The 19,737-nt window shown below is 34.7% G+C and overlaps 2 protein-coding genes across 2 annotated transcripts in view; both read right to left on the bottom strand.

Moving 5' to 3' along the window:
• The window catches only part of LOC150098653 (uncharacterized), a 53,049-nt gene that overhangs the window by 21,197 nt on the left and 12,115 nt on the right, over positions 1-19,737 (bottom strand). The window lies entirely within an intron of this gene.
• Positions 82-591, bottom strand: LOC150098654 (uncharacterized). The gene has a single exon (XM_090405730.1). It carries the CDS (start codon positions 589-591, stop codon positions 82-84), a length of 510 nt encoding a protein of 169 aa, XP_090261856.1.

Below are 19,737 nucleotides of genomic sequence, written 5' to 3'. Positions count from 1 at the left end.
CAAGTGATCCTACTTTCAATTGGAATTTATGCACAGGGAATCCAGGAAAGTTTAATGAATTCAAATATTCAATCTGATATTCTAATTGTGCACTTCATCCATTTGATCAACTCCTTGAGGTTTAGCAATATCTACACTCAAATAGGTGTGAACTTCTCCATCGACTAAATTCAATATTTTATTATTTAATGTACGTACATTGTTATGGCAGGCTAATATGATTCTATCCGATAAATCAACATTTAATGAAATAGACTCATTGTAAATATCTCGAATTATGTCTGAAGATTTCCAATTATCTGGAATTTCTAAAGTCTCGATAATGCCGTTGCTGACGTCTAATAACCAGTTCGCATGCTCAACATCAGACGATCTCATATTTTTTGTTAACTTGAATCGAGTACAATGTGGCCATATTGATGTTGATTTTAAAGTGGATTTAGCTATTATCTCTGGTGAAGCATATTTTATAACAGGTGAAACCTGACGAAAATCTCCACCGAAAATGATGAATCTGCCAAAAGGCTTACTGTCGTTACAGATAACTTGAAGTAATTCATCGACCATTTCAACTGCTCGACTTGGAATCATTGAAGCTTCATCCCAAATTATTATGTCTATTTCATATAAGTTAAGTTTATCTTTTGCATTTTTTTAAATAACAATTTGAATACGTATCTATTTCTATTGGCAATTTAAATACATGATGTGATGTTATTCCACCTGGAAGCAATATTGAAGCAATACCTGTCCATGCAACAGTAATAATTTTTTTGTTATGTGCATGCAAAAAATGGATTAAACAATTATGTAGATAAGTTTTACCGGTTTCTCCAGGTCCATCCAAGAAGAAGATTTCTGTCAGTACCGAAGACAGTAACCGATTCAGTATGAACAATTGATTCGTATTACAATTTTCTTTCATTTCAACACCTTTTTTTACTTCATTTTCTATTCTCATGTTACGTTCACTCTCAGTTTCAACGAATCGCAATTCAATTCGTTGAAATATCCTCAGTGTGTAGTAAATTTCTCGCTATTGCAACTTCCCTAAAAGACTCATATTGTTTTCCTTCATAAATTTTCACGTCATCATAACACGTGGCACCTGGAACGAAGTTTAATATCAATTTTAGATGAAATGAAATCTTTCAGAATCTTTTGGGCTAACAGAACACACTCTTCTAATAACTTTTATCTCCCTTTTACGTTTAATCCATCTTTTCTTAGCATCCAAACAGTAATATTCGGGTATATTTCTATAAAGGATATTTCTGGCAGCAGAATCACTTTTATTCAATTTAAAATATGCTGTCAAGGCTGTCTCATTTTTTTTCTAAAGCTGCTTCCTTCTTTGTAAAGAATATTATGTTGCAGATGTAAATGAACAGGTAATCTATAAATTGTATGTGAACTATCAGATAGTGGCATTTCCAATATTCTCCAAGCTGCTTCTGTAGGCCCCACGTATCTGCTGTTAACAAATGATGTATTTCCATCATGAATTTCCTCTTCAATTATCTCATTAGTGTTTATAGTTTTTTTGAAGCTGACTCAAGCTCTATCTTGTCCTTTGTGAATGTACTTAGTGGCCACTACTGATGTACAATATTCCACATTAATATGACAATTGTATTTCATTGAAACGTAAGGATTGTAAGGAACCACCATCGAATTGTCCACGGCTATCAACTGTCCATTCACTTTTGCATTGTAACTGTTTGCTGCTGCTCTGTTATCTCGACGTCTGTAAAACAGGTATCCTTTTTCATTCATTTCTGTTTGATGTATGAACCTTTCAGGAAACTTTTTAGAACATTTCCTGTTTTCGCTTAAACACGATGAATCATCTGTGTGTGGTCCGTGTAACGTGTTTAATAACTTTCGCTTTCAAAGGACCTTCCTCTGGGATTTCTGTCGATATGCATTTATCAATCTGTTCTAGGATTTTCAGTTTTCATCGTGTTTTATTGTAAAAAGCATATGTGCATGAGGTAACCCACGTTTTTGGAATTCTATCGTATACATATATGCAATGATAGTTCCAAATAATTTCCCTTTTAATATTTCTTTCAGTAGAACTTTTAATTTTAAGTGAAATATCCTTACAATAAGTAATGGGTGTCATACAATTCCATTTTAAGGTACTTAAAATTTTTCAATGTTCTCTTTATTTCTGGCCAACCAGGATTACAGGTCATGGTTATAAATATATTGGGTCTTCCGTGCTTTCTCACAATGGCCATTGCATTTGATATAATTGTTGCATATGTCGTGGGCTTCCTATAAACAAAGAAGGTAAAACAAATATATTGTCTAATCGCGCTTGATTTTGAAAATTCTCCAGATTATTTAATGCACTTCTTGATACATGATCCATTAATCCTTGATAACACTCGATTCTCAGTTTATTTTGATTGTGTAAAAAATAATTAAGATGTTGGTTTTCTATTCGAATGTATGCATGACTAACATATTGCTGATGTAACTGGCCTCTGTAATAAATAGGATTAAACTGATCTATGTTTCTGTACATCAAACGGTAGGCATTAGTACCGTAGCACTGATATCTGTTTTGATGTAACCTCTCCAGTCTGCATTATACTCCGTGTCCAACCTAAATAGCCACTTGGAAATAATAGTGGAAAAATCATGGGGTCTATATGCGTAGACAGTTTTGGTAGCAGAACACCTTCGTCACTGGATTTAGGATAAACACGTAAATCAACGTCTGGAACTATACCGTCATTTGAAACTATTATCGCAGCACATTCAGACGTTACCGGTTTATTATATACTCTTTTGTCAGGCCCTCTAAAGAATATTCCTGTTCGTTTTCTTCTAATACATTTTTCAATGCTCTGTATTTTTCAATACATGGATTATGTTTTTCTAAAATTTCCGTTATTTCACCAATGTAACAGTGTAAGCTACTACCTGATCCAAAATTTGTTCTATAACGCAAAGCAACACCAGGTTCATACATATAAATCTGACCACAATATGTTTTATTAGTTGTACATGATCCACAGAGAGAGATGTTGGAGTAATATGATGTACCTGTCCCTGTACTCTCAGAACTGGCAGCCGTCTGTCTGAAGTTATATCTGCTTGATATGTAGCAAAAGCAAACATTGAGTTGAATATATGAAAATCATTTCTAAAGCTTCTATCACAGAATATTTGTTGTAATTCAATAGGGAATGGAGATAATTCTGACAACCTCACTTGACTATTACAATAGCAACTCTTTTTACAAAATTCATTTTTCCAAAATATTGCATTACAATTTTGGCACTTTTCAGTCATATCCCCAACATCGTGAGTGGCTAGTGAATCGAGGTTTGTAGTCTCACCTGATGACTGTCGTTGTCATTCCCGAAATTCTCGCACGCGTTCAGTGGATGTTTTCACTGGCTCTTTGGGTGTCAAGGGTCCCTGTTCTTCTTGCAGTTGTTGTTCCCTACTTTCTCTCTTATGTTCAGCAGGTGTTTTCGCTGGCTATTTGTATGATGGACTATTGTCATCCGAACTATGATTACGTCTTCTTTTTTGATAAGTCATCATTACTTTACCAGAATATTAGTAAAAGAGTCAAAATCACAAAATGAAAATAAAATTATCAGTCATGACTGATTATATAGTAAATTTCAATAATGAATACTGACACATACTGTTCTAATGATCGACAATGAGTCTGATTGTTGTAATCCTGAAACGATATATCATATTTAAACAAAATGACAAATTGTCTCATGAAGGCAAACACATTGTTGGATGTTTCAAAACAATGAAGAGTTTTATAAACATATCTATATAAAGAATTTTCATTACTTAATAACGCCAGGTATTTTGCAATTCATTTTAATGCAATCTTGTATTTCTTATGCAAGTGATACTTTTACCATGCAAGATGATAATTTTTTTCTTTTCATTGTTCTAATGGTCGACAATAAGTTTGATTGTTGTAATCCTGAAATGATATATCATATAATAACAAATTGTTGGACACATATATGACATTAAAGTTGAATAAATTCAGAAAAAAATGATACCAAACATATATATGCAGGGGATTTTTTTTCACGTGACAAAAAACATGACATAAAAACGTTTCAAATTTTGGCTTATCTTTTTATATATATAGAATGGATATATATATATATATATATATATATATATATATATATATATATATTAGTCGTGTAAAGAGATAGAAAGATAAGGTGACCAATCGTCCTCCTTTTGTAGGTTCTGTCCTTTCTCGAAAAGTGTCCTCCTTTTCAATATTTTAAAACTAATCTGTTAATCTCTGTATTCAGAGATGCCGCGCCAAACTGTTACGCGTCACGTGACGGTACAGTTCGGAAAGACGCGATTATGAAATACATGCGCAGGGCATAGGAGAACTTCACGTGTCTCGCACCACTGCACACTTCACTTTGTTTACTTTATCTCTATATTATACTTTGTGTTTATTTCTAACGGAAATACGAAATTATTTCTTTCTCAGTGAATATTATACTCAGGTAAGTACAATTCACGTTTTATTAATTCATTACTTCAATTTTATACAACCCTGTTTTCAACACAAGTGGAAAATAATTTAAATATAGATTTAGTAAAGTTTTATCGCTTTTGTTATTAAAGTTTTAGTTTTAATTATTAATTTTATTTATTCATAATGTGCTTGCATCGTTCGTGTGGCTCTATATTTTATTTTTAATTTTTAATTTCATTTAAGGGATGGAAAAATCAAGAAAGAGGAAATGCCATTTCAACGATCAATTGAAAAAGGAATTTCCACTCCTCATATCAAAGAGATAAACATTGTTTTTTGCAATATTTGCAGAGGAGAATTTTGTATTGCAGTTGGAGGCAGAGCAGCTATAACGAAACACTTGAACACCAACAAACATAAGCAATCATTAGATGCATCAGCTTCCAGTAGTAAAGTAACCTATTTTTTTAAAACTTCTAATTATTCTGAAGATGAAAAACAGCTGTAATGGAGGGAACATTTGCATTTCATACCATAATTCACAATTAAAGTTTTGGTAGTATGGATTGTACAACTAAATTATTGAAAAACTTTCACAATGCTAAATTTTCATGTGCCAGGACAAAATGTGAGGCTATTATTAAATCAGTATTTAAAAATTACTGTGATAAAATACTTGCAGAAGACTTGAAAAATGCAGCATTTGTAACGGTTTTATCTGATGCATCAAATCATAATGAAACCAAATTGTATCCAATACTAGTAAGGTATTATAATGTTACCAAGGGCAGTCAAGTAAAAATTTTAAATTTAGAATCCATTGAGGGTGAAACTGCTGAAATTTTGTCAAACCACCTATGCAGAGTAATAAATAAAAACAATTTGAAATCTAAAGTTGTTGCACTAACAGCTGATAATACAAACACAAATTTTGGTGGGCGAAGACGCAAAGCAGTGAATAATGTCTATGTAAAATTACAAGATTTACTCCAAAAGAAAATACTAGGAATAGGTTGTAATGCACATATTTTGTCAAATGCAATCAACACAGCGTCATGTGCCATGGCAATTGATGTAGAAATAATAATAACGACAATTTATTTGTATTTTAGTCGTTTTACTGTTCATGTGCTACTTTAAAACAATTTTGTGAAGACGCAAATGTTGAATACAAAAAACTTTTAGGATATTCAAAAGTTAGATGGCTCGCTCTAACACCTGCTATACAGCGTGTTTTACAATTATTTGAGCCTCTCCGTTCATATTTTTTAAGTTTAGACAAATGTCCAAAAATTCTGGAATCTTTTTTCAATTATGAATTATCGGAGATGTTAATGTATTTTGTACATAATCAGGCATCTATTTTCCACAAAACGATTCAAAAGATTGAAGGTGAACATATTTCAGCTACAGAAGTTAGTCTTATTTTGAACGATTTTGTCCTTCAATATAAATCACGATTTGAAGAAAAATTTATTCCTTTAATAATAAAAAGAAAATTGTCAAACTTAGAGTAATCAAATCCGGGCATAACGGAAAAGTTTACCAAAGAAGTGCAGAATTTTTACCAAACATGTTTCCAATATGTTGAAGAATGGTCTGAAACAAATATCACAGGAAATAACAGTTTTCAATGGTGTTTTTTGACTTCATCGCAAGTAAATTGGGCAGATATTGAAAATTGTGTTGAGTTTTTATCGAAAGAAATGCCTGATATTAAAATCGATGACAATTGTCTGTTTGAAGAAATTAGAACACTGACTGTACATTTAAATTTTGATAAATCAGAACAATTTCAACATGTTGAAATTGATAAAAGATGGGTGGAAATATTTAACGATTTCAAAAATGAACACATTCCATATGAAAATTTAGTTATTCTTGTTGAATTTATGTTGTGCTGACCTGGAAATAATGCAGCAGTTGAAAGAGTTTTTTCAATTGGTAATGATTTTTGGACAAGTGAGAAATCAAGATTGAATGTTGATACTCTAGCTGCAGCACTTACCGTAAAATTCAATATGAAGGATATTTCTTGCTCCGAAATTTCCAATATATTGTTAGAAAATGATATATTGATAAAAAATATTCATTCAATGGAAAAATACTCGTTTAATTAAATAATTAAACGGGATGTAAGCATAATTAGTGTATTTTTGTTTAAATTAATAAAATGTTTCATTTATTTACGTTGTACTTTTTTCTTAAATTTTTTCGTCCTCCTTTTCATTGTAAAAAAATTGGTCACGTTAAGAAAGAGGAAAAGTTAGAACAGGATGTTTGTTGCCAGGATAGTAGCATTGAGGGGAGGGAGTAATAATGTCAAGTTTTTCTGTAGCAGTAAATATCCTGTAAGGAATTTGATAATTCAAATTAGGGAGTAAACTAGAAGTTAACGCATCTTCACGTGAAAAAAAAGCCAATATCATATAAAGATTCCTCTTGTAGCGACATAAGTCGAACTCTGTCGTTTTCAGTGGAATAGCAAATTTTGGAAACACGGTGTGATTATCATCATCAAATTAACTATTCTCTAACACAGCGTTTCCAAAATGGTGGGTCACGAAAGCTAAATGCCGGGTCGCCTAAAAAAACTCTCCGAAACCTAGGTGTTTCATTTTTGGGTTTTTTTCACGAAACTCTAAAATACAAGTAAATAGCGTTTAATCGGTACTAATGAATAAATAATAGAGACGAAAAACGCGCTCCATCCTCGTTGCCATTTCACAGTCTCTTTGTTCGCGGTAAAGTAGCTCAACTAATGGCGAGGTTGTGCGGTGGACCCGACAGTATTCTGAGGATTATACATACAATTCGGTTTCATCAAGGGTGATGATGACAAACCATTGTGTTATTTGTTGTGCGGCAGTTTCAAACGAGTCCATGAGACCTTCAAAGGTGAAGCGACATTTAGAATTGAAACATCCGAACTACAGTAATAAGCCAACACATTTCTTTATAAATAAAATGAGAGAACTAACAGCTACAAGAAGACTGTCTTCGAATTTTCTTCAGGGAGCTTAGTCTGAAAATCTTGAAATTATGAAATATCAAAATTAATTGCTTCAACTGGTTATCCTCACCCATAGGAAGTCGAATTGGATTTAAGAATAAAGTTATATTTTTCTCCAAACCTGAAGTTTCTAGTCAATAAACAACAGCATCACACTTGTCATTAATAAATTACTTGACTTGAGTTTAATTTTTTTTATATTTTTGTAAGAGTAAATGCTTCTTTATAATAATAATAATAATGAAAACTCTATGAATATTCAAATCTGTTTTATTTTACCTATTGGCCATAAAAATTTTAGTGGGTCACAAAGATGAAGAATTAAAATAAAAAGGCCACAGGAAAAAAAGTTTGGGAAGCCTCGCTCTAACACATTTTTTTCCCCTCAAAGATGTCACGCGGAACTCTTTTAGCAATAATTTACTTCTGGAAATCGAAGAACAGCCGATCTACATCCTAAACCGTTATCAAATCAGAGTTGGTGGTTATCGCTACATGAGAAAGAGCACGGAGGACAACTGTCGCCACCAGATGATAGTAAACCCTAACGTTCGTTTTTAACTCTGAACAGTGCTCCATGGTCGACTTTTTCTAAGATGCAGGGCTTAAAAAATTTCTGCGTCAAAGATCGATATTAAATTAGGAATCACCTGAAAATCAAGTTTCTCTAATTAGCAACTATAATCGAATCTATATTATATATTTAAACGCCATGAAATGACATTCTCCATAAACAAAATCCAATTATCTCCCAAAGAAAAAGAAAGCATTTTTCTTTTCCTCAAATTACAATAATAAAATTTTAATAGGAAAGAGATTAAATTGTAAATGAAATGTCCTAATTTTCTTCAGATGAATAATTTTGTTCAAAATGACATTTTTTTTAATCAACGGAGGTGTAAGAATATACATTTCCACTGGGGGGGGGGATCACTTTCTGAAATGTACTGTCTCCGATATCAAACCGCCACTTGCTTACTGGAGTTCTGAAGTGGTTTGTTTGTAAACGTAATATGATCTCCAGAGCTTGTTTCTCAGAGCACAAACCTTTTTCATCTATAGCACTAATGTACAATAGGTAAATCATTGATTGGGAGGGGGATGTTGAAATAAATCTTCCATATTTTTGCAGTGCATTTCAAAGTCCTAATATTTACAAAAGATTAAAGAATAAAACGCAGCCCTGTAACAACTGGGCTGCGTTTTATTCTTTTAGTCGCCCGCAGCTGTTTGCCGCCCCTCTCAATTCACACCAAACATACTTTTGACTTTTTTAGTGTGTGTATATATATATATATATATATATACACTAAAAAAGTCAAAACGACGTATAGAGCAAGGTTCAAAGCCCCCCCCCACACACACACAAACACCTCCTAGATACGCCACTGCTCATAATGTTAGATCAGAGTTCGGTTCAGTTCGCCGACTAGAGTAATTTTTCTTGGCCACTGTTTCAGCGATTCACGTGGTAGTTGATCTCTGAAACAGGAAAAGTAGAAAATAAGGGGATAAGCATCCTTTGTTTTATAGCCAGTAAGCGAAACTAAAGATCGATAACTACGATCGATAACTACGATAAGTTTCATGCCGAAAAACTATCGGCGAAAGCAATTCGAAGTAAAGGTGGAGCAAGTTCCCTCACTATTCTTGATATTTTCTCATAATGTAAAACACATCTCCTAGGAGATGTAATACTGTCATTACATTATGAGGAGAGGTCACTACCCAGACCGGTTTCAACTAGCCATTTGGTGTGAGATTGTGGCTAGCAGAACTAAATATACAATTGGGTGCTGCTATAGACCAGGTGATGGAAAAGATGGTGGTGACAGTATGCACAAGCAAATAGAAGAAATGGGTGGAAGGAGGGTGATTATTATGGGAGATTTCAACTATGGTCGCATTGATTGGAGTGAGGAGAGGACACACGGAAGGAAGGAACTGGATTTTATGCGGTTATTAAGCGATAACTATCTGCGACAGCATGTAATGGAAAATACTAGGGGTCAGAGAGTGCTTGACCTAGTAATTACATCTGAGGATTTGGCTGTAACAAATATGACCACATTGCCACCAATCGGTGAGAATGATCATAGGGTCTTAACTTGGGAGGTGGCTAAAGGTGTAGAATTTTCAATTAAGACAGGGTACATGTGGAATTATCGGGCTGGAAAGTATGACAAGCTTAGGAGTTTGATTGGTTCAGTGCCATGGCATGTACAACTGCAAGGACTAGAAGTTGATAGTGCATGGGAGGTAGTTAAGAAGTGCTTGCATGAAGCAATGGCCGACTGTATACCTAGAGTCCGAATAATAAATCAAGTAGGGGTTAAATGGATGAATAACACCATTAAGCTTGAGTTGCAAAAAAAGAAACAACTATGGAGGGAATTTAAGGAGAAGGGTGACCGGCAGGCACATGAACGGTATAAAGCACAGGCCAGAAGGGTGACGAGTGTGGTAAGAAAAGCAAAAAAAGGATTACGAAAGAACATTGGCCATGCAGGCTAAAGAGAATCCTAAACAGTTTTTTAGATATGTAGCAAGTAAAAGGAAAAATGTACATGGCAGATTGATTTTAAAGAATGCCGATGGTAGGGAGGTAACTGAATCAGTTGAGATAGTTGAGTTACTGAGTGAGCACTTTGCAAAAGTATATCATCCAGGTGGTGACATTGCAGAAACGAATAAACCAGTAGATTATACGGGAATTGTGGTTAATGAAGTGGAGGTGAGTAGTCTATTGCATAACCTCAATGTCAATACATCTGTGGGATTGGATGGTATACCAGCTCGTGTTGTACGAGAAGCAGCTAAAGCATTGTCAGTACCCTTGACCATTTTGTTTAATTTGAGTCTCGGGTCTGGGTTAGTCCCGAGCGGGTGGAAAGAGGGGAAAATAGTTCCACTGCATAAAGGTGGTTCCAAGACTGCTGTAGTAAATTACCGACCGATTAGCATATCAGGAATCATTGTCAAGGTCTTAGAGAAAAATAGTCGAGAGGAAAATACAAGATTGGATAGAAGAAAATGGGATACTGTATCGGGGGACAGCATGGTTTTGTGAAGGGTAGGTCATGCCTCAGTAACTTGCTCACGTATTATAACACAGTGACGGCTGAACTGGATAAGGGTAATGAGTTTACGGTGATTCTACTGGACCTTGCCAAGGCCTTTGACAGGATTCCACATGGAATTCTAATCAGTAAATTGCAGCATATGGGAATGGACATAGGGTTGGTGAGATGGATAGGAGGGTGGTTGACGGAGAGATATCAGAGAGTGGTTTACTCGGGAGTAGAGTCCACAAGACGGCCTGTGACTAGTGGTGTGCCACAAGGATCTGTTCTTGGACCACTGCTGTTTAATTTGTTCATAAATGATATAGGAAATGATCTGAGAGGAACAGTTCATTTGTTTGCGGATGATGCGAAGTTGGGTAGGGCAATAGTGAATGCAGATGATGTCAAAATTTTGCAGGATGATTTGGATAGATTGGAGGTCTGGGCTAAGGAGAATGGATGTCAGTTTAATGTGGCAAAATGTAAGGTTATGCATTTTGGGGTGAAAAGATTGGCGGCAGTTTACTGCATTGGTGGAACCGTGCTCCAGGAAATTGATGAGGCACGAGATTTAGGAGTGTTGGTAGATAAGGAATTGAAATTTAGGGGACACATTGCAAAAGTGACCAAAACAGCTCATCAAATCACTTGGTTGCTGAAGAATACGATGACAAGCAGAGACAAGCAGGTTATTGTTCCTCTGTATCGAGCCTTGATAAGACCCCATCTAGACTACTGTGCTCAGATTTGGTCACCTAGGTTTCTTCTTGATGGGGAGGAGGTGGAGAGGATCCAGAGGCGAGTGACCAAGATGATAGCAGGTCTGTGGAATGAACCGTATGAGAACAGGTTGAGGATTTGTGGGTTGCAAGATAGGCGGAGGAGGGGAGATATGATTGAGACATTCAAATTACTGAAGGGTTTCTATAAAATTAATTCAGAAGATATTTTTGAGTACAGGGCTGGTTGTGGGAGGACTAGGGGACATCCATGGAAACTGGGCAAAAGTGTGGTTAGTAAAGGTGTTAGAGCTGGGTTCTTTAGTTTTAGAGTAGTGAATGAGTGGAATGCGCTCCCTGAGTCTGTGGTGGATGCTGTGACAGTGAATGAGTTTAAGGCGAGGTATGATAGATACTGTATGAATGTCAAATAGTTGTGATGAATATGATTTGGGGCCTCCTTCGATGAGTCCAATGACTCCCTGGAGTTGCCCGTAATAATAGTAATAGTAATAATGTAATGACAGTATTACATCTCCTAGGAGCTGTGTTTTACATTATGAGAAAATATCAAGAATAGCGAGGGAGCTTGCTCCACCTTTACTTCTAATTGCCTTCGCCCATAGTTTTTCGGCATGAAACTTATAGATCGTAGTTATCGATCTTTAGTTTCGCTTACTGGCTATAAAACAACAAAGGATGTTTATCCCCTTATTTTCTATATTAAGGTGCCAGAAAACTAGCCATTTGGCTTTTTATCTTAACTAGGAAAAGTAGAAGTTTTATCCTAGAAACTTGTTTTTAACTTTGCAAACGTATGGTCACTTAGAAAACCTACCCGTAGAACTCATGCTATTTCAGACAATCCCTGTTAAAATTTAGGAATATCAGATAACAGCTGTCTGCCGGAGAGAAGAATGAGTCATCTTTGTTGAAAAGAACACAACTCTATTTTGGGAATAATATGGAAGTGGGGATTAAATTTATTATTCCGTTAATGTACTTTGAACACTTAAATAATAATATCCAATGGATACGCAGTATTCAACGAAACTTAAGATAGCAATGCTATCGTAATTTTTAGCATATATGCTAAAAACCATGTTTCTAGCTATCTCCTTTCTGCATTTAATCTATTAACTTATTTTTCCATTAAGAGATTACAGTTTCTGCTGCATTTTATCCGTTAATTGCTTCCATTAAGAGAACTAAGAGCTTATGAGAGTGGCATTTTTCTCCTATATTTAATCCGTTAATGGAGTCTTCCATTAAGGGATTAAAAAGCTTAGATGCGGGATTTTCCTGTGGTATTTAATCTGCTAACGGTTTCTTCCATTAAGGGATTAAGAGCCACGAGGCTAGTAAATTAAACCATAAACATACTTCCACAGGAATACACATTTTGTGGTATGTCTCTGTGGACGTGATCAAATACTACTGGAAAACAAGCTGAGCGGTTATCTTTGATGGAGCTGACTGGTCAAATTGTTAATATTTATCAGGAATTAAAAACAAGTAAAGCTAAGTCTATGCATTTCAGTACTGTATTTCATTTCGGCATACTCAATAATTGTACAAAATCATGAGGGGAAAAAAAAAGCAATTAACATCTTTGCAACAAACCCTTATGACAACGGATACGACGTGTGCCATAAAGTCTTGCGATTTGATTGCTGTAGTTGGCGCAACTAAGATTTTTCATAGCTTTTTTTTTTTTTTTTCCAACACGCTATAAACTAGCTACATATACAAGGCAGTGTTCAATTTTAATATATGGATCTGAGAAGTGGATTAGAAACAAAAAAACCATGACTGGGGATTTCGCACACACATGACAGTTCTGAATAAAATTGGGAGAGGGGTGAACAGATTGCCTGCACGACTATTCCAGCATCAGCAGTTATTTGGTAACATCAATTTAATATCAAACGTGCTGAACCAACATTCACCTACATTTTGTTCTCTGGAACCATCTCCTCACATTTTGTACTAGGACTATAACTTGCAGCTATTCAAGAAACACATCAACAGGTTCCTTCTTGTCAACACACGACGCTGTTGGTCATACAACCTCTCGTGTGATAGATTAATATTAAAAATGCACATAATTATCATAATATACAGATAAATATTAATTAATATATCCAGTTATAATTAATCAGTTAGTTAACACCTAATTATATCCGAAAGAGATCCCACTTTACACAACGAAGATTATCATAAGTAATCGAAAATATCTAAACACAACGAAATAAAACTTTCCAACTTATAAATCAAATAACTGAATCTTTAATTGTGATCTATATGGACGATAATTACATTCTCTCGTCCAACACTTTCTCCTATTTCTGGTCTAAAATCTCAGACACAACCCAACCATTGCGAATTTAGTTCAACTTTCATTAACAGTTCATATTAAATACTGAAACAATAAAAGAATTCTACAACAGCTCCGTATAGCTTTACGAAGAATTCCTTCGTAAAGCCTCCCCGCCCCCCGCTTTCAGAGCTCACCACAGTCCTGCAAATTCTAGGTACTTACCTCAATTTTCGTTGATGATCACCCTTAACAGGGACGTATCTCAAGAACTAATTATTCTATTTCTTTTTAAAAATCAAAAATAAATATGCAATTCCTATAATGATTTTCATCTTTTTCGCCGACTAATAAACAGGCTGCTCATTACATTTTAGCAAATATGTTACCCGAAATGAATCCTACTGTTACATAAAGTGACTACATTTAAAGTTACATAGGTACACCGTCGTACCCAGACTAGATTTACACTGACTTTTGAAGTGCGCATCAGACAGTCGCGCGCCGGACACTACTGACCGATGCGCCCTCTTCAAATACAAGAACCCATGATTTCACAGCTTCCTTGCATTGGTCGAATGAGACATTTTTGTAACCAGACGTCACTAAATCCATCAATGCAGAGGGCGAGCGCGAGTTCAGAAGTTTCAATGAAATTGATAGGAAGCAAGCCTAATATTGTAGCATGCAACTTTCGGAATGTTAAAAATAATGAGAATTAGTGATTTTTTTTTTTTTTTTTTTTTTTGAAGGAGAGATTTTATGGGCAATAGTTTAATGTATAACGAGATATAACTTGGGGGGGGGGAAGTAACTTCTAAACTACGTACCATATGACATTAAGGACTGAAAAAAAAACAAAAAAACAAAGTGAACAGCAATATTTGTTAAAATACGACAATAGCACTGCAAAATACCCTTCCCGGAAAGACTGACAAGCAGTGAAGTTTCCCTTGGACGTCGGTGATGATTTTAACAGTTCCGATGAATATAATCACTAATCATCTTGCCTTCAGTTTATTAACATTACGAATGCACTTAAATATTACGTTTATTAATACATTTTCTGATTACAAATGCACCATAACTTTTTGCTAATTTCAGCTGGTGAGGGGTAGATGGATTGTTGTAAAATCGGGTATAAGACATGGGTACACACTATTCCACTACTATTCATCATCTGCATGGATAACATTATAAAGGACACTGGCATTAGACCTGTCATCAATGAAGATCTCAGTACTTTAAGCAGATGGCGTTATAACTCCTAAATAAATCCAGTACAACTCTTCAGGACTAACACAACTGTATATAACAAATTCTGTATGAAAACCAATAATTAAAAACACAAACGTGTGAAAATCGGTAGGAACTTGATGGGAAAATCAACTGTATTCTCAAGAGAGAACCTACAGAACAAGTCAAATATTTCAGCTATTCATAAGCGCAATTTTTAACAAACATAGCAAATTAAATTCGGAAACAATAAGCAAAACAGGCATGGTGAGAAGGCAGCTGAATTTATTATTTTTTTATCCGACTCCCGCCCATGAAAAGTTTTTTTGTAAACCTACAGTACATTCATTCGTACCGTGGGTGGAATAAGGATTTTTGTTTTATTAATTTTATTATTTTTTTTTTGTATTTTAATTAATTTTCACACAGTCCGAAAATCATGCTATAGAGACCAAACATGGAACATGGAACATTTTTCAACCCAATTCAAGTTTCAAATCACACTAGGCGATGAAATTCATCTCCCACCTATAATACAAAACCTTTTTTCTTCCTTATCCTCATTAATCGTTTATTAGCATAGTCGGCAGTATTACGCCATCATCAATCAATTCGAGTAATTTATTATGTTAATCCCGCCTAAACAAGATCACGATAAATCTATATTTAATACGTTAGGGAGTTCACGGTGGAATAATCCGGATATCTTGATCCAGACTACAATCATGAAAATTGCTGGCAGATTACGATATCACCTGCTGCTGCTGCTGACATTTGAAAAGATGGAAAAGTACTGAAAATAAATAAATAAATGCAACTAGATGTTCGAGAATACCGCATGAAAAAGTTCTGAAAAGGATTGTGTATATATATATCCAATCGTGCATGATGGTTATTTCTAGAAACTCAAGAAATGAATAATTGTGGAGATTTGTGCTAGAAGCAAGCCTGGCAGGCCAAGTGGTTAGCGTATCCGCCCTCCAGCCAAAAGGCTGCAGGTTCGAATCCCCCCCCCCCCGTAGGCATGGATGTTTGTGATTATGAAAATACTAGCGGTGGACAATAGATGGCCTTGGTGTAGATGATGCGGTACGCTGTAGTTAGTGGATTGAGTGGTGGAGACGGAGAGCTGGTGCTCTCTCTCGATGAGTCTTTGGACTCCTTGGATTTGTCACATAATAACTTCTGCACTCCATGGACTCGAATTCAATGGATGGAAGACAGCGTATAAGGCAAACATTACTCTAAAAATGCTTTAATTTGTGTAATTGGACATTACTTCATTAAATTATGTCGCATGATACACACACACACTTCAAATCAAATGAATCGCTCTTGAGAGGGGAGAGTATCATTCCTTGTGTTAAATATGGTAGCAGCGGTGTTATTGGGTCGCGAATGCTTCTTGTATTCGAGATAAGATTTATTGTTGTTAAACTGGAATTCTCCAGAATTGTCCAAACGTTATGTTATAATCTTGCATAATTTTCTGTTGCCTGTGCTGCAAACAAATTCGTTGACTATTAACATGTTATGTCATAATGCAAAGACTGTGGCAACATGGCTAGGAGAAAAGGTGGTGTAATGGCTTGACTAGAGCAAAAGATTACTAATCGAACCTACAGAACTATTTCGGAAAAAATTATTATTATTATTATTATTATTTTAATTTATTTTCTATTTCTATAAGAAATACGGCCATCTGTTAATCGAAGGAGTTCATTAGGCCGATTTCAGTTACAGCAGAATGTTTCCAAATTCCACCATACTAATATGATCAACTTTATTTGATAGCCAAGTTGATTGTACTGTCAGGTTCAAATGGTCTAAATCTCATCCTGTAACAACAACAGTCTATTGATTTTGCGCTATTCTAAGCAACTATATAACAATAATTATATTAACTGGGATTTAAAATGCCGGCTACAATTCCCAGAATGATTTTCGTAATTGTCTCGTAAGCAAAGTTTCCAACAGAAATTAAAAAGCCTTCAATTTCTATCTGCTGTAGAGATGTGAAACAACCACCTCGGGAAGACGGAAGTGAAACTTCATTCTCTGGTCAATGGGCTGTAGGCATGTTGCCAATGTTCCTTTTGTGTAACTCTCTTGATTTTTATGTGATTAGATGTAATTTACAGATGCAAACTGTTTGATTTTCTATAGGGATACATCGCCATGATTAATATTATTTACTATTTGGAATACCGGACTAACCTATGTCTTTTCTTCCGTGAATTTGATATGCAAGATAATATAGTATGATGGTAGGGAAAGGATTGGATACTAATCTTGAGGCCTTCTGTAACCAATGTCTCCAACACCGACTTTCTTCAGTTCGTAGGGTTGTGAATAATCCACTGAAAGACTATCGAAATGCAATTCTGTCAAATGGAGAAAAAGAATGTCTCCCTCTTCTTCATTTTTAATAATAGCTCACTCGCTAAGTAAGATCAGTTACTCTTCTTCACTTGACTTTCACATCTTGCTATCCTGGAAGAAACATTATCACTCCACAGCATATTTAGTCTCTAAAACGCTTGGAACTTTTTTCCTTCCAAAGAATAATTCCAAATTATTGAACTTCTAACCTGTTATATATACAGTATATACCAATTCTATCAAACTTAAAACATTGCTTTCGCATTAGGGATCGCGTAACAACCTGGCGACCTCGAAAATTCTTGATTGGATCCAAAAGAGGTTTAACAGATGTACGATGTATGAACAACACTGCTTTCCCACAGAATCTGTAAATATTCTCTTATATACATGCATTATTAAGAATGTCCCCACTGATATGATTACTACTGTATCCCTAATCATAAGAAAACGGCCATCTGTCCCTTGTCAACATCCATTAACGATTCAACTTCAGACACAACGATTTAACTTCCCGTCCTTTCTGTATTCCACTTAAATGCGTTCTATTATAGAATTAAAGATATCAGACAGATGTGAATATGAAACGTAGAAATTACCTAAAAAAAAAAACACATCTAATAAATTTTGCACCGCTTAAATCTAAGCTGCGAAAAATACAATATTAAACGTTTATAATAACACGGCCTACCTGAGAAGTTGTTTGTGGAGATAAAATTTGGACACGGAAACGTAAAGTTCATCAAAGATTAATATCGACTAGCAAGCAGTTAGGAGGTGGGGGGGGGGATGTCGAAAAATGAATCCTATAAAGGAGTGTCTTTCTCGCGTCCAGCACAGAGTAAGCAAAATCCATTTACAGAACGATACACCACCCTGAAAGTGTTATTTTAAACATATCTGTTTCCAATTCTAAAAACTCAAATAAAGCAAAACAGTTTTCTCAGCTCAGAATTAAAAATATCAGTTAACGAATACTATTTCGATATTGTGGTCTCATAACACTTTATGATCCAGTAGTCGAACGCTTTCTTTTGATTATTTCATCACTAAAAACAAGCATGATTTCAACATTTCTCTTCATTTTTTTTTTTACAAAGGACAAAAAACTGTCCGTATAATAACTATGAAAATATTATTACAAAATTAAAATGAAAACTCGAATACTATAAATAATGCATGTCGAGCATTACTGAAATGAGCGCAGTTCGATTTTAAATCAGTTTTCTCTACAGTGTCATACAATTTTGCTTCTCTCAGATTCACCTGTTGATCTGATCAGCTCTTCTCTTGACTCAGATTGAACACTCGTACTAAATTTAAACAATACGTAATACATTAGAAGTTTGAAACGGCTTCACTTTCGAAACAAAATAAATGCATACATCCTTTTTGTTGCTAAAAAAAGCATTTCCATTAAAAAAAAACGCTATTCAAATAATAATTTACTTATGATGTGAAGAAAAGTAACTGCAGTGTTGATCTATACAAAATCAGCGAAAACATTTCTCTCAAGCAACCTCAATAGACCACTGAAATCTGAAGAATCATCGCCATGTCATTGACTCGAGAGAATGGTTAAAGGTTGTTATTTCGTTTGATATACAGTAATCACCGTGTCTGTGGCGAGAGAATCTTGAAGTTACAGTTCCTCGGGACATGAATCAAAATGCCTTTGAAATGGTGAGCATAGCATTGAAACTTGTGAATTACAATGTAAACTGAAGTAACGATGTTATGAGTATTTTTTTTAATTTTTTTATTCGGACTGTTTTGCGAATCCGTAAATATTGCCTGATCTTTCATGATTTCAAGGCAATTTTTAATTTTGATATATATGAGTCTTGGTGTATTGCAGTGGTGTTCAACCTTTTTTACTACGCGAGCTACTTTTCTATAAAAAGTTATTCGGCGATCTACTCTCTTATATAGATCACGCTCCCCCCAACCTAATATCTGATTACGCACAAATAAAAAAAAAATACACAACTAAAAACTTTATTTGTGTATTTAAAAATTTATTTATCACTTAATTATTTTAATACAACGAGAAAAAAAAAAAAAATATATATATATATATATATTGGAATAAAATATTTATTTCTTTATTTTGGAAAACCCAAGTTAGAAAAAACAACAGATTGATTACAAACTCACAAGTTACAGGAAATGCTGGTTGATTAAAAAAAAAAGTTAATGTGAAATTTGGCATTGTTTGGACCTCGCAATATTTTCATAGTCAAGTTGATATGAAGAAGTAGCCAATCGCAGACAACCATCCAAATGATCATTTGTAATTTGGTTTCTTAATTGATTTTTTATGACGGTCATATTTGAAAAAGCGGATTCTGACAAGTATGTCGATCCGAAACACGACAGAATGTTTCGCGCAATATCAGTTAATATTGGGAATTTTTCATGTGCATACAGTACTTCCAAATGAGTTAATTGTTTATTGATTTTAAATGTAAACTATTCTGAATGTTTATTATCTCAAGTTCTAC

The sequence above is a fragment of the Typopeltis vanoorti genome, chromosome 15 (assembly GCF_054136105.1).
Source record: "Typopeltis vanoorti isolate ZY-2024b chromosome 15, IOZ_Tvanoo_1.0, whole genome shotgun sequence".
In the NCBI taxonomy this organism is placed as follows: Eukaryota; Metazoa; Arthropoda; class Arachnida; order Uropygi; family Thelyphonidae; genus Typopeltis; species Typopeltis vanoorti.
The sequence above is the reverse complement of the archived record's forward strand: the minus strand, read 5'-3'. Positions and strand labels throughout refer to the sequence as shown.